Genomic DNA, 27,314 nt, shown 5'->3' with positions numbered 1-27,314 from the left:
TCCCGAGTTCTTCAAAGCACAATCATAAAAGCTGCAGGAAGGAGAAACCTGGACTCCGTAGCCCTCTTCAAACAGTGATGTGCTACTCTGTAGCCATGCAGAAATGGCTTTGGAGGGAAAAGGTACAAGCTTGACATTGAAGGCACTAGAAATGGTGAGTGTACTGTGGAGCTCTATTTGCTTACTGCTACCTGGGGTCATTTACTCGTGCTCTCAGTTTTTATTCTGCTGGCTTTTTCTTTGGGATTCTATGGATTTTCTTACATGGGGGTTGGGCTCTGGTGTGTCCATAATTCAGTGTATCTATCCTTCATGCGTGCAGAAAATAGGGTCTCGTCTTCTGTAGCCCTTTGGGGTTTTATGTCTCACAAAGCAGTGTAGGGCCCTTTCTTTATCACTACCTTGGTCCAAGATTGGCAAACAGACATGTTTAGCTTAGCCCTAAGAGTACCCCCTTTTTAGATAAAGGGATATCATGCTTAACACCAGAGTGTTAAGTGTTTGTCAGCTGGAGTGGCAAGGAGCCAGCTATGCTTGTCTTTAGCCCTGGAAGTCGTTTAGTGGAGTGGGAGTGTGGGCACTCAGTTTGTGGAATTGGGAGTGGGGCTGCAGTGGAGCCTCATCCCCAATGGGCCACAGCTGTGCAGCACAGGTGAACATTGTTGAAGGTGACAGCCATGGGGTGCCCAGGGGCACTGACCAATCCCCCGAGGGAACAGAACATCGACCATGGGGGGTATACAAGGCTGGGCTGCAGAACAAGAAGGGCAGATGCTTGAAGCCCTCTCAAGTGGTGTGGTGACGCTGTGTATTGTGGCTGTATCAACTGTGACGATACGCTGCAACATGGCAGAGCAGCTGGCCGCCGTGGCTGCTGCTTGGTATACCAAGTTTGTTAAACAGCAGTGTCTGTGTGTTTGACAGACGAGAAATGCTCGGAGAAACAAGGGGAATGAGGTGCCGGGTTTTGTCCTCTGCCTTGTTATACAAGGGAGTTAAGGGCTCCTGTGTCCCTCCTTGTTAGAAATACCTCTGCGCTCCTTCTTCACCCAGCTGCTGGGAGGAGGATCATGCTGAGCGCTTGCTTGGCCATCTCTTTGCAAGGGTCTCTGGAGCAGATGTGCGTTCATCTGCGGGGGCGAGAGAGACCCTTCGGGGCGAAGGGGACGGGCACCGCGGCGGGGCGTGGGCAGCAGAGGGATTAGCGGGGGGTTACCGCTGGGCACTGCCTGCAGCCCCCCGGGGCTCCCGCCGGCTTTCGGGGCTCCCCGAGCGGCGGGGCGGCGCCGGCGGCCCCGGGGGAGGGCCGGGGGGGTCCCGCCTCGCCGCCCGGCCCCTTTGCATTGCGCATGGGCCCTCCCCGCCGGGTGGCCATGTTGCAGTGCTAGCAGGCAGCGCAGAGGCGGCAGCGCAGCGCAGACACCGCTCCGCGATGGCCGTGGCCGTGGGCAGACCGGCGGTGCGCGGGGCCGGGGCGCGGCGCGGGGCCGGGGCCGCATCTCCCGAGCGCGGCGGCGGGCGCTGCAGGGGATGCCGTGCCGGGGGTGGTAGGGCTGCGGGGGGCTGCGGGGGCGCGGTGCCGAGGGCACGGTGGGCTCGCCGACTCTGCTCCTTTCCGGGGCCGGCGGAGCCCGCGCAAAACTTTTTTTTTGGCTCCGTCTTGGGGCCGCGGCTGGTGACTGCGGCGGGGCCGCGGCGGCGGCGGGCAGCCCCGCGGGCACGGGGACACGGCGCGGCGGTCCTGGCGTGGTCCTGGGCTGCGGCCGCCGCTGCTGAGGTGTCTGTGCCTGTGGCGCGGGTGTCCGTGCCCCGCCGCTGCCCGTGGGTGCGGAGCGCCGGGAGCGGGAAGGGCCGTGCCCCGTGCGGGCGGGACGGGCCCGCCGCTGCCCGGGAGGCTGCGGCAGTCCCGGCACGGGAGCGCTCCTGGGGCACGCGTGCCCTGCGCTTCCCAGCGTGACCGTTTTCCCGGGGATGTGGGGGCCGAGAGGGTGTTTAGGTTCGTTGTGAGGAAGACAAAAGATTTCCCCCTGACGGGGAGAAAGTTTTTGTGGGTCTGGAGTTTTTTTTCACTAAGTATGCCGAAAAAGAAAAGGAAATCTCTCTTGCGTCCGGCTTGCAGGAACGTGAATGAAACTCCACCGTGACCGGACTGAATGCGCTTTTGTGCATTGTCGGCCAGGGGAGGGAGAGACTTGACCGACTTCCCGGTAACTTTTTCAGAGCTTGGGAGTAACGTACAAGTTGCCCATGAGTGGAGGACTTGCATGTGACTCCCTCTCAAAATGAGAAAATGGTCTGCTTTCAAGATGTGAGATGAGATGAGACCAGTTTCTTTTAGCGTTTATTATGTGCTTGTGGATCTGTGGGGCTGTATGGTTCCTCTGATGTGGCAAAGCAAATGTATGGAGATGGGGTTAATGGTGTTACTGGAGGTGAGGAAGTTAAGCTACTGAGCAAAATAAGAGCTGGTGTTTCTTAACAGAATACCTATAAATTATACCAGCCATTTGTAAAGCTTCTTCTGAAATGTTTCCTTGATCTTAGGGTCTAAAGCATGCTTAGAAATTGAAGTTTGTCTTTCGGGGTAAGAATGTGCATTGAAGCGTGCCTTCAGATGGTTTTTAGGGCAAGCTGAAGGGTGTTGCCAAGCAGAGCCTTTTGGATTTGTGTGGAGCACTAACTTTGCAGCATAAATAGGCTCAGGAACGTGGCGTATTGCAAGACGTGATTGTGTTTGTTCTAGTGAATGTGTTTGGCGCTTTTTTTTTGTTACTATGTTGAACTGGTGCTGCTACTGAGCCTCCTGGGGTATTTTGGTGAATCCAAGTCCAGGGCCATCCCGGAACCACATCCGCAGAGGGTTTTGCACCAGTCACACCAAATTGTTGTCTGTGGACTGCTGAGTCCAGCCCGGTGGGACTGACTGGGGGATGAAGGATCCGTCAGCATGTGGGAGAAGCGTGTGGGAGAGGGAAGGAGGAGGGCACTCGGCTTCCTCGCAAGCAGCTGCTGGGCAGACCCTCCATCCTCCGGAATCCGTGCTTTTTGGACAAGGGAGTTGTTTTATCTCGGGGTGATAAGAGAAGAAGGGACGGTGGCCTGGCGCTCGGGAGGTGTTGGGCATGTTCTCTCTCATGTACCTCCTTATCTAATCCTCCCTGCTCCCACTTTGCATGCTGCTGTTGTGTTGCAGGCAGTTGGAAGGAATAGTTAATTATATGTTAGAGCAAGGCAAGACTGGTGAACGTTTGCCTTTCCAACTTTGTTACAAAACATGATTAAGTGGAGCTGTGAGTGGCATGCAGCTTGTTGGAGGGAGAATTGAAGGAAGGGGGAAAGAAAAAGGAAAGGAATGAAACCAAAAGCGAGTCGGTTGGAGCTAAAATGATGATAACATTCCTGAGTCACAACCTTTTACGTCCTGGCAGGATATGACATTATGTTAATTGTTAAAGTATGCATAGAAAAATAACTTGAGCAAACTGCTCTGAAGTGTCTGTGTTTAATTGTAGCCGAGCAGGGCGTGTTTTGGTAGGATGGGAGGCTTTCTTTTTAAGGCCCTGATCCCACAGATGTGAAGGCACATGTGTAATGTGCTGCCTGTAATTTCGTTTGACTTAATGGAGTCTGATCTCGGCATGCAAACGTGGAGGCATGCATAAGCAAAGTTTTGGCAGGATGGGTGCCGGGAGCTGCCGTGGGAGCTCTCGGCTGATGAAATCCATGCCTGTGCTTAAACATGCACCAGGCTGGGAGGATGCTGTGGTCATCTGGGCTCAGTGTGAGATAAGCCACTTCCAGTCTGGAAGCTGTTGAGATGTGCTGGATAGGGGACACTTTTCTTCCTCTTGGATTAATTCCCAGTATCTTGACCAGTGGTGGATGGTTTGTTCATAGATCTGAGTATGGAAGAGGGCCCTGGCCTACCTACCCTTCTCTTTCTGTGTTTATCCTAAATATGTACAGAACCAGAGCTTGGTTGTGTTACAGGAGTGAGACTCATGTTCATTTAAAAGTATACTCTGGTGTACCCTGCTCTCCAAGTCTAACAAAAACTGAGGGGAAAATGAAGCTGGAGTGCAGATTTTGCATGGGAACCATAGAAAACGTTATCTGAGAGATTAAAACAGCACAATGTATTCTTACTCTTCAATCTGTTTTAAAAATACTTGATAATGAGAGACTGCTGGTTTCCATGGAGGGAAGGAAGGAGAGGGAGTTGGGAAGGTAGAGCGGGACTGAAGCCTCTGTGCTTTGTCTTTGAGGAGCAGATTCGCTGACGCCCACCGGGTTTAGCAAGAGCTGGGGGCAGCACCTTTGGAGAGCCACATCTGTGCCTGCTGCTGCGTGCCAAGGACCACTGGCTTGGGACAAGAGATGGGCACCAGGCAAGGGGGTACCCCATGCTTCTGTGTTTTGGGGCTGCAGACTCCTCCTGGCGATGCTGCTGCTGTGGGTGGCACTGCTTGGGCTGCTGAGGTGGCCAGGGCACAGGGTTTGGTGTCCTTGCCTGCTGCTGCCAAATGGGGCTTTTGGGCCTGGCCTGGCTCAGCCCTCTGCACCAAGGAAGCAGCCCTGGGTGGTGCACACAGGACTGTGTTTTGGTTTGTGACCTTTTTGTTTCCTTTATTCACCTGGCTGCCTTGTTTTCAGTAGGAAATTGTTTGAGACAATTTTTGCTGCTCCCATTGATGTTAACAATGGTGGGAACCTGCCTCCTCCTTGCTTTTATTTCAGCACAGCCTGGGTCATGGGGCAGATTGTGTGAGCCCACCACACACTCAGGACCTCTAGCTTTTGCAGTGTGAATGAGCTGAGCTGGAGTCAGATCCTTGAGATACTTAGAAAACCCTTGCTTTGTGTAGGTGAGATGATGGGGATGCAATTTTAGTGCATGAGTAAGGGCCCCTAAAATAATGATGAGGATTGACTAAGCATGAATCTGAGGAATAAAATATTTACACATAGCTGAGGCATGTTTTATACGTCCCCTTCCCACCCCTGCAGCAGCCCTGTGGCTCTTTGTGGTGATTCTGGGAGCATGGGCGTGAGGCTGCTCGGTGCTTGCTTGGCAGGAGAGATGCCAAGGGCACAGGGTCTTCTGTTGGCTTGGCAAATGCTGCAGCTTCATCCAGCCTTGCCCTTGGCGTGGTTTGGCTCCAGGCTTCAGTCCTGTGAGCTGCAGGGGCTCTTTCAGGGAAAGACACTGAAGCAGCTTCAGCGTAGAACAGTTGGATTCGACCAGGTGATGTAAAAATAAACAAAAAAAGCCTCCCAGTAGTACTCAAAGCTTTTTTTAGGTACGCTGTGTAGCTGCCTTCCCTTCCAGCTCTGTGAGCAGCTCTCCAGCCCGCTGGAGGAAGCGATGCGTGATAATGGTTCAGACAAACACCACGGCACGGGGAGAGTTCAGCACTGCTGCTGCTGGAGGAGGCTCTGGGGCACACACAGAACCCACTTCGGGCTCTCACTCCCTTAGCTCACAGCAGCCTTAATGGAAAAGTACCCCAAATGTTGTTCTTGCTCCATGGAGTGCAAGTCCTTGTTTGTGTCCGCTACGCAGTGGGCCTAAGAGATGCCCCTTCTTGGCTGCTCCCTCCATCTGGATGCATTTCCCCATCCTCTGCACCCTGGTGCCTGGTTTAGATACATGTGGGCCAGGACTTTGTCAGAACTGTCCTTGTCCACAGCTTGGGCAGGTGGGATGAATGGAGGTGTGGGCAAGGTCCACTTGGCCACACGCAATGTGCTGAAGGAAGAACAGCTCCCTGTGGTTTTCCTTTAGCAGTTCCCAGCCCTTCTGGAAACTTTCTCCCTCTCTGGAGTGCTCTGCTCATCCCGTCTAAGTGGTGCTCTACTGGCACAAGCTGTAGTCCAAAGGCCATTACTGCCTTTCCCTGCTAGTACAGTTACTTTGCTGAGCTCTGTGATTTATGAGTCTTGAGCTATCTTTGGGACTCCTTACTTAAAAATACAGGCTGTGCCCGTGTTGTTGGCAACACGGGCTTACGATCTGGGTTTGCAATTAGAGCTGTTGAAGTGTCTGCAATAGGAAGAAGCTGCATCTTTTCTTGCAGGCTTAAGGTTTTTGTTTTCTGTGGTAGCATCCCACATAAGGTGCTGTCAAAGAGCAGACTGGTGCTGTTTTGGGGAGTTGGTGCTTTCTTCCATCTGAGCTTACAGCTTCTTTAGATCTTTCTGTTGTCTAATTGGATTTTCTGTTTCTGGGTTTATTTTCAGATGGGATCTATCTGCTGGAAATATGTTATTGAAGTACTGTAATTGTGGGTTACTTCTTTACCAGATCTGCTCATGAATACTTGGCACAAGCTAATAGAAAAAGACTTGGTTTAAAAACATTTTGGTTTTGCCACTGTTGCTGCCCCCGCTTTGCTCCCAGCGGCTCCTGAGAACTGATTCCTGTGCACAGCAGTAGTTCTAATATAAATTGTTCCTGGAAATCTGCATGCTTCTCATGACTTTCATTCAGGAATTGCATTAACCTCTCTCACGTGATGGGTGTGGAAGTGAGGCACTGTTTTGACTCCTGGGCGGGATATTTTTAAGTATCTTTCCAGGCTGTTCAGGGTGGTCTGTGGATCTGAAGGTCTTCTGCCCAGTCTGGGTGTTTCACTGGTGGCTTCACTGGGTGCAAAGTCAATTACAAAGTCCTGTGTAAGCAAAAGGCTCAACAGGACTTACTTGCCAGACGTGTTGAATGCACCAAGTGTGCAAAGTGCTTTGTGTAAGCACGTGAACTTGGCTCTAATTACGATTCTGGCAGTCTGGTGCTAGCAACTCTGTTTTTGTCTGTAGAGAAAGTGAAAGGCTCAGGCTGGGGAGATGGCTTGTTTGGTGACCCCATGGGCTTGTGGCTCTGCAGGGCAGCACGGAGAGGGGTTCCCAGGGAGTACAGTGCAGTAGAGGTGGAATTGCAGTGCTGCTTTTAGCCTCCCAGATAGATGTTCCCACCTTTAGCCACAGACACATCTTTTTGTTTTGACACACACAAATCGTCTCCCTTCAGTCCCCGTGTAAACCCTTCTTCTCTGATCTGGGTCATCTTGGGAGGTTTTGGCAGCTTTCAGATGAATGAACAATGCCAGGCTGATGGTCCTGGCTTAATTTTTCTGGGACAATTTGGCAGGCAACAGACTAGCTTGGAAATGACAAAGTTGCAGCTTGGAAGGTGAAGGTACCAGGTTATGACTGACACTCATTCCTGACATCTCCCTGCAGGAACATGGCTTTCCCCCCATCCCGTGGATGTGTCTAGGAAATGTACAGGGTTGCCAGTAAAGAGGTTGTGCATCCACGTAGTTGGGTTTTCCTTTTCTTGCTTCATCTGTGATTAAAGGTTTTTCTCTGTCTCCTTTAGTTTTAGTTGGTATGATTACACTTCTTGGGTACCTGCGGAAGGAGCACAGAAACAGCATGGCTAATGTTATTTCAACAGTCTTTGTTGTTGTTTTGTTCCTAGTTTGAGGTGTCAAGGCTGGTGTTGTCAGAAAGTGTGGAATTAAATAACTGGGAGCAGTACTCATTTCTTCCGAGGTTTGCAGTGAAAAGATTAGGTTGTCATACTGCGAGCAGGTATTGCTCCCTAGGAGTGATTATAAGGCTTAACGCAGCCATCTGGGACTGAACATATGCGCAGTCCTCAAATCTTCATGTCAAGGCCCCAAGAGGAGCGGGGATTTTGTGGTATCGTCTGGTGACAGATCACACCACTTTGTCACCGCATCCATTGGCTGCTGCTTTTTCCTCCTTCAAATCTGCTTCATGTCCGGGTTGGCCTATGGCAGCCTCCTTATACCTTTGCTTTTTTGGGCAGAGTTCTGAGCCCTGAGATTTTTTTTTGCCCGAGTGTAAGCACAAGGGTATGGACACTGAAGAGGGGGGAGGAGGGGGGGAAGTAATTTTTCAAATCTTGTTTCAGCAGTTTAGCTAAAGCTCCCCATAATTCTGGCCAGGTAACTCAACTCCCTGCTACTGTAGTTATCTTGGCAGCAGAAACAACCAGTCAACCATTATGCCTTTGCTAACCTATAGAATCAGGAGATCAAGATTTTTAATTACATTTGAAAAGCATTTTATTGTTTTCCTCCTGTGTCTTGTATGTCGTTTCCAAGCCAAGAGAAATCCCTAGTGCTTTTAAATGAATGCTTTTCTGCCACAAGCTGTCTTTTATCACAGAAAATGCTGGCCTGGTCTCATTCTGTTTCATCTGCCTCATTAATATTAAATACATGGCACTTTAATATGGCAGCCGGAGCAAAAGCAGGGAATTTCAGCTAATATCTGACAATGGCAAGCTGAGACTAAAAGATATCAGAGTGCTGTCGCTATATATAAAGGAACTGGCATTTTTCAGGAGCACTTGACCTAATTTATGTCAGTTCTTTTCTCCCCCTGCTCCCTTAAATCTTTCCATCTTCAAGTGAGCCCTTACGTGCTCCTGCCTTTCTCGCAGGCCTGGTTCAGTATTCTGGGAGAGGGAAGGGTTTGGTGCTTGCAGCACAAGTCCCTGTGTCCAATGGAGGCAAGAAGTGGCCCCAGATCCGGGAACTCTCCATGCTGGGAATGGTCTTCATGGGAGAAGCGTGGACTTGAGCTGTGGGGCAGCTCTTCAGCCAAGCTGTGGTAGACTCTCCTGATGCTCTGAATTACAAAGCACCTGGCTGAAAGTCGAAGAATAAACAACTTCTCAGAGCAATGCCTTCCCTTCTGGGACGCACAGTTGATGGTCACTGAGCACTTGGTATGAGTCACATGGGTTTGATGTGTGATTTACTGGGACTGTCAGGGGACCTTGGGTTTGAGTTTCCAGGTAGCTGAATATTCACCCGGCTGGAAAGCGCTCCTGCCATTCAGCATTTGCAGTTGAGCAGTTATTAATTATTAGAGCAGTAATTAGCAGGGGCACTTAGGATTAGGGTTTGTGTGGCTGACATGCTGTGAGTGTTTGGGCTTCTGATTTGGTGTGTGGTCTTGGGCCTTTGTCTTGGTGTGCCTTTGTTTTCTGTGTGTAAAGCAGGAGATAATTCCCTCTCTTGTTTAGTGAGGTGCCAAGCAGTGATCAGAGAATTAATTAATAGCACACCTTAGTCACCTCTGCAGACCTCGCCCTGTTGCACCAAATTGAGTGAACTCTTGTGGCACAGAGGCATTGCCAGATTAATGCTTTTAATTAAAACTGCCTTCAAGAAAATAGCTATTCAAATAGGGTAATATGCAAGTTGTGTTTTCAAGGAGATGTAACAATAAGGGGGAAGGGTTTAGAGGTGAGCAGTGTGAGTAACTCTGACCTTGTTTCTCTGGGTTTGCCTGAGTGCAGTTGAGGGCGATTGCCACATAGAGCATTCCTCAGAGATGCTTAATTCCTCTGGTGCAGGCCAGAACCATTTAAACAAAGAGCCAGAGGTGTTTTGTTGCTTAAACAAAACAGTATTAGAAATTGTGGGTTGCCATGTGACTCCTGTCTGTTACTGAACACAGCTACATTTCCTCTTGGTTTGGCTTTGCCAGGAATGGAGCTCGGAAAAGCTTTTTTTTAATTTTCCAGTGGGATGTGCTTTACAGGATTTTGATATAACCTGAGGAAAGTAGGATTTTCATAGCCTAACCAAGTAACCTGATGATTTCTTCCAGTGGGTTGAGCCAGAAAGCCAGAAGTATAAATCCAGGCTAGCTGTGATACAGTTTATGTGCTGTCCTGGTTTCAGTTTGAAGGGAGCTATAAAGTTCACGCGGGCTAGAAAATGTTTCTGGCATGAAGTAGGTGGTTGGTCCCTATGTAAAATCCAGGGTAAGGAGTCCCGAGGGAAGGGTGTGTGGATGTTGTCAGTATCCACGCTGTGGTAAATGTATCTTTTTCTGAGCTGTGTGTGCTGAAACATCTTGGCAATTGAAAGCCGCTCAGGACTCGAGCGTGGTTTTCCCGTTTTGGTGTCGTGCCTTGCAGAGGAGGATAGGGGTCCAGGGTTCAGTGGTGCTGGGTGGAAGGGAGGAGGATGGAGACGGCTGGATGTGTGCCATCCTCCTGTGTAAGTAGGAAGGTAGTGCAAGCCTGCTCTCGAGATTTATGCTCCAGTTGGCACCCTCAGGGGCTACTGAGTGACCTGAGAAAATGTAAATTAAGACATTAAGATCCTGAGGAAGGGCTGCTCCAGCCTGTGCTGACTCTCCTGGGGTTGGCATTTGCTGCTGGCCAGGTGCAGGCTCTTGGGCTGTGCTGGTCTGTGACATGGGAGCTCTCATGCTGCATGTACAGACTCAGCTCCTTCTGGGCAGCTGTGGGAGGAAGAGCTGGGCATTAGCCTTCCTGTTTGAAGGATTCCTGAGTTCCTCAGCAGGGATTTATCTGTCGGACCCCAGCTGCTCTGGAATATGAGCAACCCAGGTAGGGCTGCTTGTGGCTTCGTGCATCACCTCCTGCTTTGAGCAACGTGGAGGTGGAGACTGCAATCTTAATAAAGGATATGCAGCAGCAGATCCCTTGCTTCGGTATCTCATTAAATAACTGGAGCCAAGGGCAAAAACGTGCACCACACATGGGAACTGTGCCCCAGTTTTGGCACAGGCGGGTCTGCAGCACTTGGAGTTAGAGAGCATGTCAGAGCAAGGAGCTCCTTCATGTGAACACTAATCTTCCCTAGACCTCCGCAGGAAGCGCTTGCTTGGAGCAGCCTTCATTTGCCTTGGGGTGTGTTTGTCTTCCCGAATCCTTAGGTTTGGCTCCATAAATTTGTGGCAGGATTTACCTGCTCTGTCAGGTCTTTACAGCCAGGCTGCTGCAGGAGCTGCTCATCTGTCACAGTCCTTCTCAGCTGCTGCATGCTGTATGCTGGCACAGGGCTTGGCCAGGGCCTTGCTAGTGGAGGGATGCCTGACTGCCTGTCCTGGTGCTTCCAGGGAAAGAGAGGCGTTGAGGGGAAAAAGGGAATGATGAGAAGTTTGAGTACTGCGAGCACAAAAAGCTACAGTGAAAAGTAACCACGGGAGGTGCAAGCTAATGGCAAATCCTCTTGCTTATTGTTGTTATTCAGAGAAACAGCCTTGCAAAATGTTCTGTTCCAGAAGCTGTCCTTGAGCTATGGATTTCAACCAAGAGCAGTGCAGTATGTATCATCTTCACTCATAAGGTTGCAAGAGTTTGGATTGTGTTTAGCTTGACTGTTCTGGAGAAAGAAATCCAAGCAGCTGGACTGTCCAGAAGCATAGCACTCCAGAGAATTCCATCAGTTTGCTTTAGGGGTGTAAGGGAGAATAACCCTCGGAGTGTAGGGTTCATTTAACTGCTCTGTTACAAGCAGTGGCATGGGTTGCTAAAGCACAAGCCTTGACAGGAGGGCAGAAATTTAAATGAAGCCTGAATCCATCTGCTTCTGCTTTCCCTTCAAAGCGCAAACACGACTGGGGTGAACACTTGGAGCAGAATGTGGTGGCCAGCATTAATCAATCTGTGGGGGTGGATACTGTCTCCAGTTTAACCTTCTAGCAGGACTGCTCCAACAGCTAATGGACGTTGCAGCAGCTTGCGTATGGAATAATTTATGAATTTGGAGCAACGCGATTCCAGAGAATGCGGGTGAATGCCAGTGGTTTGCAAACCTCTGCCAACGGTCTTGTGAGCGGCGGGCTGCTGTGGGAAAAACAACATTGGATTAGCGCAGGGTAATGTTTGGAAGTGTCCCACTTAGCTCCTAAAGCCTGGCCCTTGAGCTGAGCTGGGCTCTCGGCAGGACGCTCCGAAGTAGCAGAAATGCATTAAATATGTGTCTGCTGCATGCACCACACAAGAAGCGGGGAGCAGCACAGGGAGATGGTTTTAGCTGCAGGCTTTTCCCAAGCAGCCTTAGCAGCATCTTTGTTGTTTGGGAGGACAGTTTCCTTGTTCCAGGTAATTGGACTGTCTGGGCAGATGGCAGGTCACTTGATCTTGCAGCTCCAGGGCAGCTGGGTCCCACTCCAGACCTGTCCCCTGGCTTGGGAGCTGGTGTTGGGCGCCTTTGCTGCAGCCAAGGAACGGACGCCTTTCCTCAGCACCAGGCTCCAGAGCCGGATGTGAGCCCAGCAGCACTCCAGGCCTCTTTCCAGCTTTTCAGGCTCCTGCTTTTAATTAAACTGTCGCGACACTGGGACGGCCAGAGGATGACTGAGATACCAGGAGCCAAAGGTCCGGCTCACAAAGGTGTATGGGAGCCTCGGAATGCGGATGGGAAGCCTTGGACAGGGCAGGATCAGTGCCTGCCTCCCACTAATTGTGGTTTGTTTGCTCTCTGCTCATCCATCCACTCTGTGGCAGGGCTGAAAACATCTCTGAGGTCTGGTTTTAATAACACAGTGTATCCTCACAGCTGAGAGGAGCCTTAAAAGATAGCTAGCCCTTTGCAAACCTTCACTCTGCAGAAGTTGATGTGCACCACTTAAATGTGAGGATCTTTGTGGATTTGAGATAATTACAGATGGCTCCAAGGAGATTTGCTGTACTTGATCTGTGTTACCTGGTGTTTCTTTGCACTTCGTGCCTCTAGGCTCGGTCTCATGATAGGGCAATGCTTGCCTCTGAGCAGCTGCCTGCCTGCTGGATAACTTGTTCCCCTCATGGAGCTTATCCCTTTGCCAGCCATGAAAACATCTTCCCTCACGCTTCCTGGCCAAGCGTTGCTTCTGCCGTGTGTGTAAAGGACTGCTTGCTGCCTCTCTTGTTACAAATGCTCTTGTTCCAGTGGGCAGGTTGAAATGCCACATAATCCTCAAACGTTCTGCAGATTTGACACATACCCTGAGCTCACTGAACACGCAGCTCTGCCAGAGGCTGTGTTGGGATGGGGAACATGGGGAGAAGTAGCAACTATGGCAGGTCTGGTTCTGGAACTGAAGTGGAGGGAATGCATCAAACACAGAGTTGATAGTAGATTTTGGATCAAGTGCTTGGAATTGTGTGTAAGTCCAAAGAGAATTGTATTGTTACAGGATTAGTTTAATTAGCATCTGGAATGTAGCCACTAATGTAGGTTTGTGTGTAGAAACATGGTTAGTACTTTCCTTTAGAACTTATTGTTTCCTACATGTAGATGTTCAAATAATAGTTAGGGTTAATGAAACTTAGCAACAGCCAAAAGGAAAATATTTTTCTCTTGCTTATTTCCTTGTGCTGTACATTTAGACACTGTTCTCATTGTTGGGGTTTTTTTCTTTGGTTTGAGCTATGTATGTCCCTTTTTCTAGAGCAGAAAGGAAAATTGTTCACCAACAAAAGCTAAGCTTATGGAAACTACCAGTTGGCTGAAGGTTCAGGGGCTGGAAGCATCTGAGGTGGGGCTGTCTCTGGAGCCTCCAGAGCCCTTGCTGTGAGGAAGGAGGAAAAGGGTGACTGTACAGGCTTGTGCTTTAGTGGATGGCATTGATGAAGGGGAATGTGGGCAGGTTTTTCCACGTGCAGTGCCTTATGCCAGTTTTACATCTGCCTTTATTTGCATTATTAGGATGACACTAATAAATCTGCTCTAAACCTGCCTGCAGTCCTTGATGCTGTGACATTGCTGTTTGCCAGCTCTGTGCACGCTGCCCCTTGCCGGGATCCAGCCCTGGGGTGGAAGCTGTGCTCACACGGCTCAGGAGGCTGCTGCGTCTGCCCAGCTGTGGCCTCGTTGCCTTTACAATAAAATCCTGCCTGCACCAATGACCTTTTTCATTTTCTTCCCCAGGAATTGCTGCCCCAGTTATAGAGGTGTTTGGAAAAGAGGACCCCGCAAAAGAACCTGGTCACATAAGCCCGATGTTGGGTGCCAGTGCCTGTAATTGAAGGGAAGATCCTTCCCCATGGCATCGAGTTCCCAGGCTCATCTCCTGTGGGAAAACCCTTTTCTTGTAGGGTGGCGAGCTGCCTGAGCCTCCTTTGGAGGCCACCATGGGCTTGGGATTTCCTTGCCAGTGTGTTTGCAGAGGAGGCTGAGGGTGTGCTCAGGAAAGGACAGAGGTGGTCAGCTGCTGGAGGGAGCTGGGCTGTGCTGCGTCAGACGGAGACCTTGGCGGCCTGTGCTGTGCTGGGGGTTTGTTCTGTCACCTCCTTCGCGCTGGGTTACTTTGTCACCAGCAGCTGGAATGCAGGGAAGGCCTTAGCCCTTTTGGTGGGGCAGAACTAAGATAAACTCCAGAACATGGGGCAGCGTGGGACTCTTGATGCTTCTGGGAATTGGTTTAAATCTCTGGAATGAAAGATTTATCTCTGCTCCAGCTCGAAAACTGGAGCTGTCAAGCTAATCCCTGGCTTCCTTGTGAGTAGAGAGTTAATCCTTTCTTTTGGTGCTGTAAATGGTTATTTAGCCATGCCTTGATGGAGTTCAGGCACTTTGGAGTGTATGTTGGGTAACTGCTGGTGTCCTGTCCAGGGATTCTTTATGGCTTGGAGCACCACCAGGATTGTAGTGGCCATCACAAGTCTTTATGGTCCTGCCCCTTAGCAAGTGATGGATATAGAGAGGACTGTGGGAACATTCTTGGCTCTGGGCTGCATGTGAGAAATGTGTTTTGTCTTGCAGTGTCTGTTGACTCCAGAAACGTAAAGTTTCTGTAGCAGTTATCAGTGCAGCCAAACACAAGGAAGATAAAAAACCTGATGTAGGGTACCCTTCTAGTCCCATCCCCTAACAATCCCAGTGTTACGGCTGTGCTGCAGACCTAGATCAGATATCCTTTTCTCTGGAGAAACTCTGGCCAGGGAGGCTTTTTGGCAAGACAAAATATGGTCTTTCAAGGTAACCACAAAAATTTGGAGTTAGTGAGGTGGAGGGAAGGAAGTAATTCACTTGAAATACAGAATTGCTCCTATTAATAAAAATTTAGTGTTGGCTTTCCCTGTTGAAGGCAGGAAAACCAGGACTTGCTAAAGGCAAGTGGGGAACTTTATTGCTTTGAGGTAGTTGAGAGCTCAAAGTCTGTGGACTGGTATTTCCAAAACTGTCAGCCAAATAATTGAGTAAACCTTCACCTTTTCCTCTGCGTGCAGATCCAGTCCAACTTAAGTCTACTTTCCTTCTTGCTGAGGATGAAAAACTGTGCGCTAAGGCCAACAGTGTTTGTGATTTTTCAGTATTTACTGATTGCCGACCTTTTCTTATTCACCTTGAAGGATTTCTGAGGCACCTTGGAAGAGCTCTATGTGCCACGAGGGGCTCTGTGTGTTCCGTTTCCCTTTTGAAGCAGATGTGAGGGCTGTGACTCAACACTTAGTGTATTAGGCTGTGCCTAATATTTGAATTCATTCAAAGCTGGTTCTTTCCCTCTTGTTTTCTGGTTACTAGTGGGTCAGAATCACACTCAGGCGTGCCTGTTGCTGGTGAAGGTGACAACACTGGACTTGGCTGAACACAAGATGTTTTCTCTGGCCTTTTACTGAGCAACCTTAGTGCAATATATGCACACACATGTTGCATGTGAATTTAAGAAGAGCTGGTCTGAGCCAATTCTTTTCAATCCTGTTGGTACTGGATTGACACTTCCTTGGTATTGCTGGACCAGTCAAGTTTCCCTGGGGAATTCCTGTGTATCTAGCACTTGTTTGGGTTCTACAAGCCTTGGTAGGGATTTGTCAAGGAGCTGGGTGATGATTAGTTTGGAGTTAGGACCCATTTGTACTCGCTGCTGTGGTACCTGTGCATGGGATAAGCAGTGTGTGTATGTACACCTGTGTTACCTCAGGATTTAGGTGTGAGGACGGCTGCTGTGATAGATGTGAGCTCTTTAGTCCAGAATCAAGAGCAGGGGTAAATAAATGGTCTGAAGCTGTGTGCTCTGGTAGGCATAGCTCCAGTGCCCTGTGTGGGAGCTGGGTCTGGGCAGCCACAGTGTCCCCCACCTGCCCCTGAGCGGGCCAGCAGGGCACAGTGTGAACACAGATCCTGCTTCTGAGTCCCGGGGGTAATTAACTACCCAGAGCACCAGCTGGGGCACCTTCCAGTCCTGCAGCTTGTTGAATGGGAGCTGACAAAACGTGCCCTTGATGTGTGGCTGCAGCCTTTCAGGAAGGAGCACATGGGGTTAAGGAACTGGGAGGTAGCCCTGCTGGGCTGTGCCTTCGCCACCTCAAGGAAAGCTGCTGCTTTTTGTGTCCCAGGGGCTCTTAATGAGTCAGGTATTGGAACAGTGCTGCCTTGTTACAGCTTTGTAAGCAAGCCCTTTGGGCTGCCTTCCTTTCTCAAAATTCCTCTTCTGCTCTGGATGTGTTCACAGCCCTAACTGCACTGGAGTTGGTGGGAGCCTGGGGAAGGTTGCAGGGAGACCTGGCAATGGGTTCAGATGCTCTGTCGCCGGGTTTGTCTTAATTCTGCCTTTTTGTGCCTGGGGGCAGTGTCCCAGCTATCTCCCCCCTCTCTGGGGGTGTAACTGGAATCTTGCCGAGTTCGTGTATCACCCTTCCCTCTGTGTCGGGTCCTGTGTCGGGCTGTGCCTGCTACTTGGAGCAAAGTATAGATCCAATGACTTAATGGCCCGTGGTGCAGCTGTTCCAAGGCTATTTTAAGTGCCTGACAGTGAAATACAGAAGGAAATGGCTGTTGGGTTTTCCCTCTCTGCTGGGCTGTATCTGTATCTGTGGTGGTGTGGCACTGTGCAGCCAGAAGGGCTGGAAAAGGGCGAAGAACTTTGACAGTTCTCTCTCACAGAAGGAGAGAGCAGTATTTCTGATGGCCACATAGCAACATGCCTTCCTGCTGTGTCCCAGCTGGCTTCTGTCCTTCCATGGGAGTTGTTCTTAACTCTAAAGGCGGCAAGTTCTCAAGCCTAGCCAAAACTGGGCCTTCCCTGGTCCTGGCTGGTGTCTGGAGTCACAGCCCGACTTGGGTGTTGTCACTGTGCAGCGTTTCAGGGCTCTGGTGAAGGAGCTCTCTGCGCTGTGCCTGGCTGAGGGAAGGGTGGGGATGCTCCAAGGGCTGGGTTTGCCTTGCCCTGCGTGTGGCACTGCAGCAGGCACAGGGCAGGGGAGCTGCAATAATAATAATAATAAATAAACTGTGTGCTGCCTTCTGAAGCGGGAGCAGAGCAGCGTGGGCAGCTGGCAGGAGCTGCAGCTCCCATTTTATTCCCTCAGCCTCGCACAGGCGGGCAGAGAGGGAATGTTGCACGTTGTCCTCCTGGCAGGAGAGAGATTGGCCAGAGAAGCAGAGAGCATCTGGTTCTCATTGGGCTCTGCCTTTGGATGGTCTTCATTCTTGTTTGTCACATTATGGGTTTTTTTCCCCCTTCCTTCCTCTCGTCTTTTTTTTCCCCCCTTCAGTGAGTTTACAAGCCTTGCTGGAATGCACATATGGTCCTTATCATCCCCAAAGTCCAGCTTTTTTTTTTTTCTTTTGCTGGTTAGCAGTTTGTGACATCAGGGGCTGTTAGAAGCATTAGTCACTTTGCCTCCAAATAGAAAGGTCCGTGGTTTTTGGAAACCTATGGAGGAAAATGTCTTTTATGTCAGTTCTTGGCATACATGGAAGTGAGTGCTCTGAGCTTGTGCTGACCTTTAGCCAAACATTTAGCCTGAAGACAAATGCTCTTTCCTACTCTGTGCCGCCCCTCCTGAATTGTCAGATTTTGCTGACTTCCCTCTTTCCAGAAGAATGCAACTGTATCCTTTTCCCCGAGTTCCAGCAGCTCGCCAATGTAAGCAGCTCCCCTGGCTTCCCCGGGCAGCCTGTCCTTGTGCTTCCCAGCCCCGTGGCATCCGTGCTGGGCGAGCTTGGGGCACGCTGGCTCTGTGTGTGTGGGCTGTGCCTAAGCAGGGCCAGCTTGTGATGCCTGCTCCTCTGTCATTCTGCCCTTCGTGTGTGGGGGACAGCCCTGCAGAGAGCGTCGCTCCCATGGAATAACCATTCCCCGTGCCATTGGAAGCGTGTCCAGCATCATCCAAGTCTCTGGGAGCATCTGCTCAGGGGAACCCCTTGCTTGCTCTCCTCTGGCTGCAGGCTCCACATTCACATGAGATTTTATGGAGTGTTTTTTATTTTATAGGAGTGTTTTCTGCAAGGGGGGCAGCACAAGTCCCACACCTGCCCTTCCCCATGCTCAGTTGGTCAAGTTGCTTCCAGCCTTTCTTCCACAAAATAACCTTTTCTGCTATCCTGATTCTTGGGGATTAAAAGGAAAGTCCAGTATATTCAGGGATAGCCTTTTTGTATTTCCTGTGACCTCCCTGTTTAATGAGCATGGGAGTCAACTGTGGCATAGCTCTGCTGACAGCATTCCCTGTTCCTGGCAGTGGAGACCTGGCTCCTTGCTGTTGTGGTAGATGTTGCTGGAGGGCTGGGGCAAGGGACTGGTGAGGAGCTGTGTGTCCCTAGGCAGCTGCAGCTGGTGCCAGCTTTTATCCAGGAAGATCAAGATGGTTTCCTGCAGTCCATCCCTCAGGGACAATAGCTGCAGCAGTGAGTCACTGGTGGGCTGGTGGCAGGGAGGGAGGCACAGATCTTCGTGCCTTGACTGACACATTAATGTACAGAATGAGAGCATGCCTTCCACAGGGGTCTGCTCTCCCTGTTGAGAGAAAAGGGGGGAAGAAGAAAGCGAGGGGGAAGAAAAACAGCCAAGGACCTCCCAGACTTGAGTAGCTTGTGCAGACATTTGCCCGAGCCTGCAGCCAGCCAGCAGCAGCGTGGAGCCAGGAACTCCCCCTCCTGTGCTGGTGACACTGATGGTTATCTTACCCTGAAACAACAGCCAAAGAAGTCTTTCCTCTCTTTCTGAACTGATTAACTGATTGATTGCTATCAGCCCTTTTCTTCTGGCATCCCTGCACGCCTAGGAAGGGAATGGAGTTGCTTCCCATGTTCTCCCCATACTATTCATAAATCCATTTGTCCAACAGTTAAGGGTTTGGCCATCCCTTAACCCTGTGCAAGGAAGGGGAGCGGAATTATGGGTGCTGTTACTAGGAGCAGGGAGCTTGGCTCTGGCAAAGGCACTGGGAATACTTGGCACCCTGCTGGCAGGGATATCAGCTCTTGGGTTTAGCTCTGGGAAGGGGGATAGATCTGTCTTCTCCAGACTACTCTGCTTCTGTGCTCTTGCTGGAGCTGCTTTTCTATCTGAGCAGACTAAACTATCCCTGAGGTCCCTGGCTTTGGATGCAGCATCTAAGATGATTTGACCTAGTAATGAGTCAAAAATGTTGCTGGTCTGAGCTGCTGACAATAATAAAAGCTTTTAGAATTTCTTAAAGGTGCCTCCTAAGTCGTGTGGCCTCAAATAACTAAACACTTGCTTCATATTTGGGGTTGAGCTCAATATTTTGCATACCAGCTTTTTTTCCCCTCTTGAATTTGAGGCTGGTTTTTGTTTTCTTTAACTCTTGGGAGGCCGTGTGAAGTTGACCCCCAGCCGCCAGCAGCAGTGGGCTGGGAGGGGCCCAAGGGGAATGTTTTGCCAGCAGCCTTAAAGCAAAAGGGGCTTGGATTGGGGAATAGCCACCATCACAGTTAAGTCCTGAGCAAGGACAGCAGACTGGGGACTGGGACAGTAAATGCCCTTGTGGAACTCTCTCCTTGGCCTTTTGGGAGTGGGGCTTTTTTTCCTGCCTAGGAGAGGAGCAATTTGCTTTGTTTCCAGTCAGCTGCTAGTCACTTCTGGAAGCATAAGCACTCAGCTCTGCTTTGTGCTGCCTCTGCAGGAGTGACATGGGACCCACTTTTATCTCCAGCTCCCCATCCACACACAGACTCCAGGGAGGAGAAAAACTTCCTCTTCATTCTTGCTGGCTCTGCCAAGCTGTTGTGGCTTGGGGGGAATGAGCTGACTCTCCTTGCACGTGCCTCATCAGCTGAATTGTTTTATAGAGCTTCACTGATTCCTGTCCAGCCAAACCCACTGTTTGCCACAAAGCATCCATTACAGCATTGCTTGACCTGTGAAACCATTACCACCAGGAGCTATGTGTGAAGAAAGAGATCTGAAAGAGCCTTGACAGGGTTCTGAGGCTGCAAACCCATTCTTGTCTTTTGCAAGGCTTTTTTACCCCCTTAAAATGAAGAGCGGTGGGATGTGAGTGCCTGACAATCAATCTCTTTATATAAAGTGATGGTGGGTAGTAGTTGCTGTGCCTCTGGGGGCCTGTCTCTGCTTAACTTACCCCTTCCCTTCCCCTGATGCAGTTAAAGCCAGCAGCTGTGATAACAGCAGCTCTGAGATCGTTGTTGATCCAAGAAATATCGACTGTGGGATGCCTTGTAGGGCTCTCTGCAAAGAAGTCAAGTGATCAGCATCTTTCCCGATAAACAGGCATTTATTTGTTCATGTCACTCCTTAGTTTTTGTAGGGGTTAGCACATAGCTCTGGCTGTTCAGAATTGCTTCCTGCTCATGGATGGTATGGGGAGAGGGAGGGGAACCATGCCCTGTAATGTAGGGTTCAGTACAGGAGACGTGACTGCCTTGAGGAAGAGTTTAAAAAAACAGATTGCTTTTGGGATGTCTCAGGCTCTCTGGTGTGTGAGAACCCAAGTCTAGCAGCACATCTGGTGCAAACTGGCTGATCTCTGCAGGAGTCTCTGGAGCTGCAGTTTTACCCATGCTCATCTTGTCCATGGATCCTGAAGCTGGGAGCAAGGAGAGGTGCTTGCCAAGCAGTGACTCCTTTAGTGTGCTTCTAAGAGGTCAGTACCTGAGACACTGCCACTTGTCCGTGCTTACCAAGGCAGCTGTGAGTGACTCCTGAGAAGTTGTTTTAGTCCTGCAGGTTGTTGAGGTGCAGTGCTGGGCAAAGGAAGGAGTTGTGCTGAGCTCTGTTCATTTGAGGGATGTGCTTGTGAAGACGGCAGTGAGGCAGGGTGAAGAGGTGCCTTTCCACTCGGGCTGAAGCACCTGAGCAGCACTGCTGGCTTCCTCTGGAAGAGGAGCCGTGTGGCAGGAGGAATAAATCCATGCTTGCAGCATTCCCCTGGCTTGTTGGTGCACACGGAGGCTCTGTGGTGGAGCAGGAGCCATGTCAGCCCGAGGTGCCCAGCTCCCAGTGGGGTGACTCAGCTGGGATCACACCCAGCCCCTGAGTGCTCGGGAGCTTCTCCTGGCATTTCACAGCTGGAGAGGCAGGGCCATCTGACTTAGCATCCCCTTGCTGTTACAGACCCAAAGCGTGACTCACTTGCCTGCTCTGCTGCTGATAGCCTGAGCAATCAGGCTTGTTGCTCTCCAGCAGAGGCTTCCTTTCCTTGTGCATGAAGCCATCCTGTTGAAGGGGGGTGAAAGCAAGAGCAGAGGCCTGGCTGCAGCTTTCCAAGGGCATCTGCATGCTGCAGAGCTGGCTTTGTTTGTGTGTGGAGGAGAGGTTTAGAAATGTAGTACTTTCGGCTCTCTTGCCTCCTCCAGAATGTGTGTCTGCGGGCCTCGTGCAGAACTGCAGCTATTTTCCGTGTCTGCTCAGGGAGATGCGCTGCATCCTGGCAACACTGAGGGAGGTGGATGCTGGGGTTTGTGTTTCATCTCTGCCTGTGCCTCAGGCCTCAGATCTTTTCACCAGGGTTTTGATGTTTTGAGCAGATATCAGGCTACTCTTGACTCCTGTTGTGCAGCACAGCCTGTGAAAAATACTTGGCATTGCAAAGTGCAGAGATAGTTTTTGTTTATTCCATTGTTGATGTTTGCCACTTGCAGGGAAAAAAAAAAAGGCAAGGGGAGGGGAATTAACCAGAGAAGGTCTGCAGCAAAAATAACTGACACAGATGCAAGAGATGAGTCTAACTCCTGTTCCTGCTGAGCAACTGATGATGAGGCAGTACTTGCTTTCCCAAAATATGTTAGGGAGAGAGATACTGGTGCTGTGCTGAGGGATGTTCAACACCCACCACTTTGTGTGAAGCCTGTGAGTCATGGGCACTTTTTGCTTTCTGGGATCTGCTCTGAGCTCCCTTCACTTGATCATAAACCCAAGCCCACCGGTTTCCTTAGAAATACTCATGTTACAAATATTTAATTTAACCTATTCATGTAATACATCGGTCCCAGGGCCTTCTCCAGGGAAATCACAAAGTGATGGTCTTTCTGGGTGGTTATTCTTTACCCAGCCTGAGTGAAGGAGGTGGCATCTCTTACTCACCATCACCACACCACAGAAGCTCAAGGTGAGCTGCACACAGAGGGATGGAGGTGAACAGACTGGTGGATTGGCATTTAGCTATGGACAAGCCTGGTTTAGATGGTGAGAGAAGGCTCAGGTGTCTAGCACAGGTGCCAGGCTCTGTGTGCCAGCATGGCAGAAAGGAGCCATTTGCCCAGACACCTGGCACAGACTGAGACATCTTTCACTTGGAGATGTCACTTTTCTCAGGGACTTTTTGTATTTCTTTAGATCTGAGTTTATTTTCATCGACACTCAGCCCAAATGTCTCGTTTCTCCCTGCAGTTGGTGGCTGGTCCATGGTGTTTTAAGGAGGGAAGTGGAGCTGCTCAGCAATTGTGCAGAGAGTGGGAAGTCCTCCTCTGCTTTTGATTCTTAACAACCAAAGAGTTGTCTTTGTCTGGTCCAAAACCCACTTCTTTGTGGAAAGAAGCTGGTGCTTGCCAGCATCTTTGTGGGCAGCCTCAGCCTGGTTTAACTGCAATTTATTGTGGCCTTGAGGGAGTGACTGCATTGGAAGGGTGTGGGTTTGGAGAAGGGTTCCAAATTAAGGACAACAAACTTCAGGAGAAACATGTTGTGAAGTAACAGCAGAGCTGCTCCAGGTGTACCAAGTTTGTGGGATTGTTTTGTTTGCTTGTTTTACCTGGGACTTTGGCATAACCGTGACTTGCCTGGCAGGAGGTAACTGGGCTGCCTTGCTTTTCCAAGCCTCTGTGGATTGCCATACAGCTGCTGTGGGAAGGACTCAAACACACTCTGGGGGTTGTGTCAAACCTCCCTTCTGCAAGGTCTGTGCTGCTCTCTTGCCCTCCACAGAGCAGCTTTGGGGTGTTGGATGTTGTCAGCTTGAGCAGCTGAGGAGGAGAGCAGGTCACGAGGGGTGACTGGCACCTCTGGGCTGCCTGGCCTGGCTTCTTTTCCTGCTCAGGACATGCACAGGCAGCACCAGGGGCTCTGTAGGTCACACAGGAAACGCTGGGAATGGTGCCCTGCTTCCTCACCTCGTGTCAGATGAGGTTATTTGTAAACCAAGGCGTGGCAGAGCAGCGTGCTCGTTTTATTCCCTTCCTGTCAAAGCCTGGAAAAGCTGGGAAGAGCTCTAGCTGGCTCTAGTGGCACAGCTGCTTTCTGAGCTGTGTCCTGCTGTGGCCATGCTGAAGGGTTGCAGGGAAAGGGCTAGAACGTTGGCATTTCCCTTGTAGAGCAAGGCTGAGAGCTGCTCCTTCCCTTTGGCACACTGAGCCAAGGAAAGCACCACCTTGGCTCTCGGCTTGCCTACACAGGTGTGTGTCAGGAATAGCTTTTGGAGCTGCAAGCAGGGCCATATCACAACCTGTGTCACTCCTCAGTATGCTTCTTGAGAGAGCCAGCCTCACTGGGCAGTTTGGGGAGTTTCCCATGCTGCTGGGGAAGTTCTGAAGTGGAAGGTTGGCTGGTTTCTGCTGTGTAGCTGTGCAGTGGACACGGAGGAGGCAGCCTGAGCTGCTTCACCAATTGAACAGGAACTGGTCACCTTGCAGCTCTGCCTGAGTTTCATTCTCTTTTCCAGGTGTCTGCCAAAATAATCCTAGGGTTAACTCTAGGGATATGGGATGCTGGGGCCTCAGAAACAGCATTTGGGTGTGGCAGATTGGTCAAGAATCGTGGTTTATTGGTGACAGGCACAGACCAGCGTGGTGGCGTTTGTCTGCCTTGGGCTTGGGGACATTTTAGCTCCTGAGCCCCACAGCGGAGATGGATAGAAGGAAAAGGAGAGAGCGCCTTTGGGAGGGACACAAAGGCAGGGATCCTGCATCGTGAAATCCTCTGTGTCCTTAGCACAATTCTGACGGGACCTCTGCCCTGCCAGGGGTGTTGCTCCCCTGCTGAGTGCTTTTCTCCTGATCTTACAGAACGATGACCTCAGGAACCTGTCCCTGTCCGGCCACGTGGGCTTCGACAGCCTCCCGGACCAGCTGGTCAACAAGTCAACGTCACAGGGCTTCTGCTTCAACATCCTGTGCGTGGGTAGGTCACCTGCTGGGCCCTCAGGGGGCACAGCCCCACACTCACACCTTCTCCCCCTGCCCAGGGCAGGGCTGAGCCACTGCTGACTGCGCTCGTCTTCCCAGAGCAGCTCCATGGTGAAATCCGGTGTTCCTCTTTCCCCTTTCTCTGCCCTGTCCCCTGAGTCAGAGCATGGCAATTGCTTGCTGTTAAAATATGGTCATCCAGTGGTTCTGCTTTCCCCAAAGGCTGCCCGTAAGGAAAGTGAGTGAACTTGGGAGCTAAATGTATTTTTAAAAGGATACTAACTTAAATCTGCTTTTCTCTGGATTGGCTGTGGAGGCTGTTTCTCACCAAATTGCATTCCTTCCCTTACAGGGTTTGCCTGTATCCTTACATTCTTAGTTATCACTTTTTATCCTTACATTCTCCACTTAGAAACGGTGCCATTTTTAGTCTCCAAATGATGTACTGGAGAACAAAGCTTGTCACCTGTCCTCTGCTCTATTTAATCTGGAAGTTGGTTTAATAGTCTGAGTTACTTTTCCCAAATTGTTCAGAGGGTAAAATATGAGGAGGCAGTATCTTCTCTTGGCTCTGGGGAGGTAGCTGCTGGCTTGGTACTCTGTGGATCCTCCGCAGTTGGAAATCCATTGCTCAGCCCCAGGGAGCTGTGAGCCAAGCCAGCTTTGGCCTGTCAGTGAACCCAGAATCTGGTTCTGTAAAGGGACAAAACTGCTGGGTTTTTCTCTTAGCTTGGCAATGCAGGCTGCAAACATCATCTTTCCATTCATTGTTCATTTAAGCCTCCAAGAGGGGTATTGTCCCTCCTAATTAGTTACATTAATTAGCTGGACAGAACCCCACAACCCTCTGACTGTGATTTTTCTACAGCAAATTGAGAATTTCTGTGAGCTGCCTGAAAAGAAATCTAGCAAACTCGTCTCCTCTCTGTAGCTTTGTGTGTGAAAGGAGGAGATAAGAGAGTAGCTGCACTTCTGCACACTCGAGCTCCCAGCCCTCGCGTGACTCTCGAAGCAGCATGAAACCATTTAAATCCAGCAGGGAACAGCCTGATTAGCAGGCAGCTCTTTGATCAAAATGGCATAAATTAATTGCCTTTCTCTCTTGAAGTAAATATGCCTTTCTTAGCGTGGCTTAATATGTCTCCATTAGCAATTTGATCCACCTCTTTTTTCCTTGTGAGATGTGCCCATCCACCGATTTTTCACCCCATATTAAAGTTTCACACAAACTGCTGCAGCTTGCCAAGGAACAGAAATCTCAGCCTTGAAAAAAATTACTGTTTAAAATTGTGATTTGAGGGAGGACAGAATTAACTTCAGTGTTGTAATGTGAGACTTCTAATTGGGATGTAAAATGCTGCGGAGCCTATCTGGCATAGAAAGCAGCAGTTCACATCAGGAGCTCCCTAAAATTTGCAGTTTCAGCCACAGGCGGTCTGTGCCATCAGTTTGGGACTTGGCTTTCCGTGTGAGTTGCCTCAGCCCACCCCTGCTCACAGCATGGGTAGCAATAGCTGCTTGAGAGTGTAATTGCTAAACAAACAGTTTTGACTGAAAAATGGCATTTAAGCTAATGCTTTCATCCATGTTACTACTTGCACTGGGGATAAGTGAAACTGTAATAGTTTAAAAAGTTGGTATTTAAGCAGTGTGCCTTTTTTTTTTAAGAACTCCGTATATATTTCTCTGTCTCAGATTTTTATTGTCTTAAGTTGCACTATGGGTTTTGGATGATCTTCTTGAGACAACAAAACTGCCTTAACAAGGCTGAAACAAAATCGGGGAGATCAGACTTGGAGTTGAGAGACTTTACAACTTGCTACCATGAAGAAAGTTCTGGGGTCAGTCCTGGGGCAGTGGTAAAGATGGGGACTGTCTCTGAAGACGTCTGTTCCCGCAGGGATTATCTTGCTTAGCAATGTGCATTGTAGCCTAATTCCACTGCTACCCAAGTGGAGCAACGCCTTAACCTGGGGAAGGTGCCAGACAGAGAGGCAGGGGAGAGCAGCAGCCCTGCCCTGACACTTGTGTCACCTCTGTGTGCTCAGGTGAAACCGGCATCGGCAAATCGACGCTGATGGACACTCTGTTCAACACCAAGTTCGAGAGCGAGCCCGCCACGCACAACGAGCCCGGCGTCAGGTTGAAAGCACGGAGCTACGAGCTCCAGGAGAGCAACGTGCGCCTGAAGCTGACCATCGTGGACACCGTGGGCTTTGGAGATCAGATCAACAAGGATGACAGGTAATCCGAGGTCTGCCGGGACAGAAATCCCGGTGCTGCTGCCCTCCGAGGTCTCTAGGGTCTCCTTCTGTGGGCAGCAGGTTCTGGGGGTGTTTCCCCCGTCCCAGATGCTGCTCCTGCCTAGCCCTGTGGGCAGGCCCAGAGCAGCAGGGCTTAGGGGGAGCTTTCCTTCTCCTGCTGTGTTGTGTCCTGGCACATAGGGCTGTGGTGGGTGCAATTAGCTCTCTCCTCCAGTCTGAGTCTTCACAGTCCTCCTTTGCTCTGCTTTTTTTTATGGGGCTTGCTCTAATATTTCACCCACGGTGAGGCCTTACTGCTTTCCTTGCACATGTCTCTGAGGTTTTCAGTGTCTCATGGTTGGAGACAGTTTCCATAAGCCAAGAAACCAGAGCAGCAGTCATTTTATAGACACACCTAGTGATGTCCATAAAGCTGCCCTTGGTGGAGAGGGAACACATGGAACAGTTTTCTTTGTAGAAGCACAAACAGTTAATTTGAATAAGGACATGTTACACTACATGAGCTGCTTTTTCTCCATGAAAATGGTCCTATCAAAGTCTATGAATTATGCAGTTGTCTTCTGAGCTTTGCTCATAGGCTTTAGTTCGTGAAAAGTTTCTCGTACCTTGTGACTCCCCATCTTTTAAGATGATGAGATTTTGGACCAGCTAGGGGGTAGGTCGTGATTTAATGTTTAAATTTTTTTGTTAGATGATTTTCAGTGAGATGGCAGAGCAGCAGCTCAGACTTGAAGTGGAGAGACTGCCTAAGGTGTTGTTCTTCAGGGTAGCAGTCTTGTGTGGTTTCTGTCTGCGCACCTGTCGTGTCTGTTGTGCTTTGCCTGTGCACCAAGTGGAAAGGCACCCTTGTGAAGAGGGACTGTAGGTTGGTGGGGAGGGTCCTGAGAGCAGCGCTTGTCCTGTGCCATGCAGAGCTCCTGAGTGTCCATCAGTGGCCCGT

General features: G+C 50.2%; 1 protein-coding gene across 4 annotated transcripts in view; it reads left to right on the top strand.

Moving 5' to 3' along the window:
• SEPTIN11 (septin 11) overlaps positions 1-27,314 on the top strand; it is a 48,436-nt gene continuing 21,122 nt past the window's right edge. For 2 of the 4 annotated variants that reach the window (XR_010360530.1, XM_064416186.1), the window contains exons 1-3: positions 89-154; positions 23,991-24,105; positions 26,159-26,354. Coding sequence is in view for 3 of the 4 variants with exons in the window: in XM_064416186.1 (XP_064272256.1) it covers positions 104-154; positions 23,991-24,105; positions 26,159-26,354 (362 nt within the window). In the remaining variant the exon portion in view is untranslated. Of the gene's footprint in view, positions 155-1,300; positions 1,460-23,990; positions 24,106-26,158; positions 26,355-27,314 lie in introns of those variants that run through there. The other 2 variants (XM_064416185.1, XM_064416188.1) reach the window with 2 other exon arrangements.

The sequence above is a fragment of the Passer domesticus genome, chromosome 4, assembly GCF_036417665.1.
Source record: "Passer domesticus isolate bPasDom1 chromosome 4, bPasDom1.hap1, whole genome shotgun sequence".
Lineage (NCBI taxonomy): Eukaryota > Metazoa > Chordata > Aves > Passeriformes > Passeridae > Passer > Passer domesticus.
This window is presented reverse-complemented; position numbering and strand designations above follow the sequence as displayed.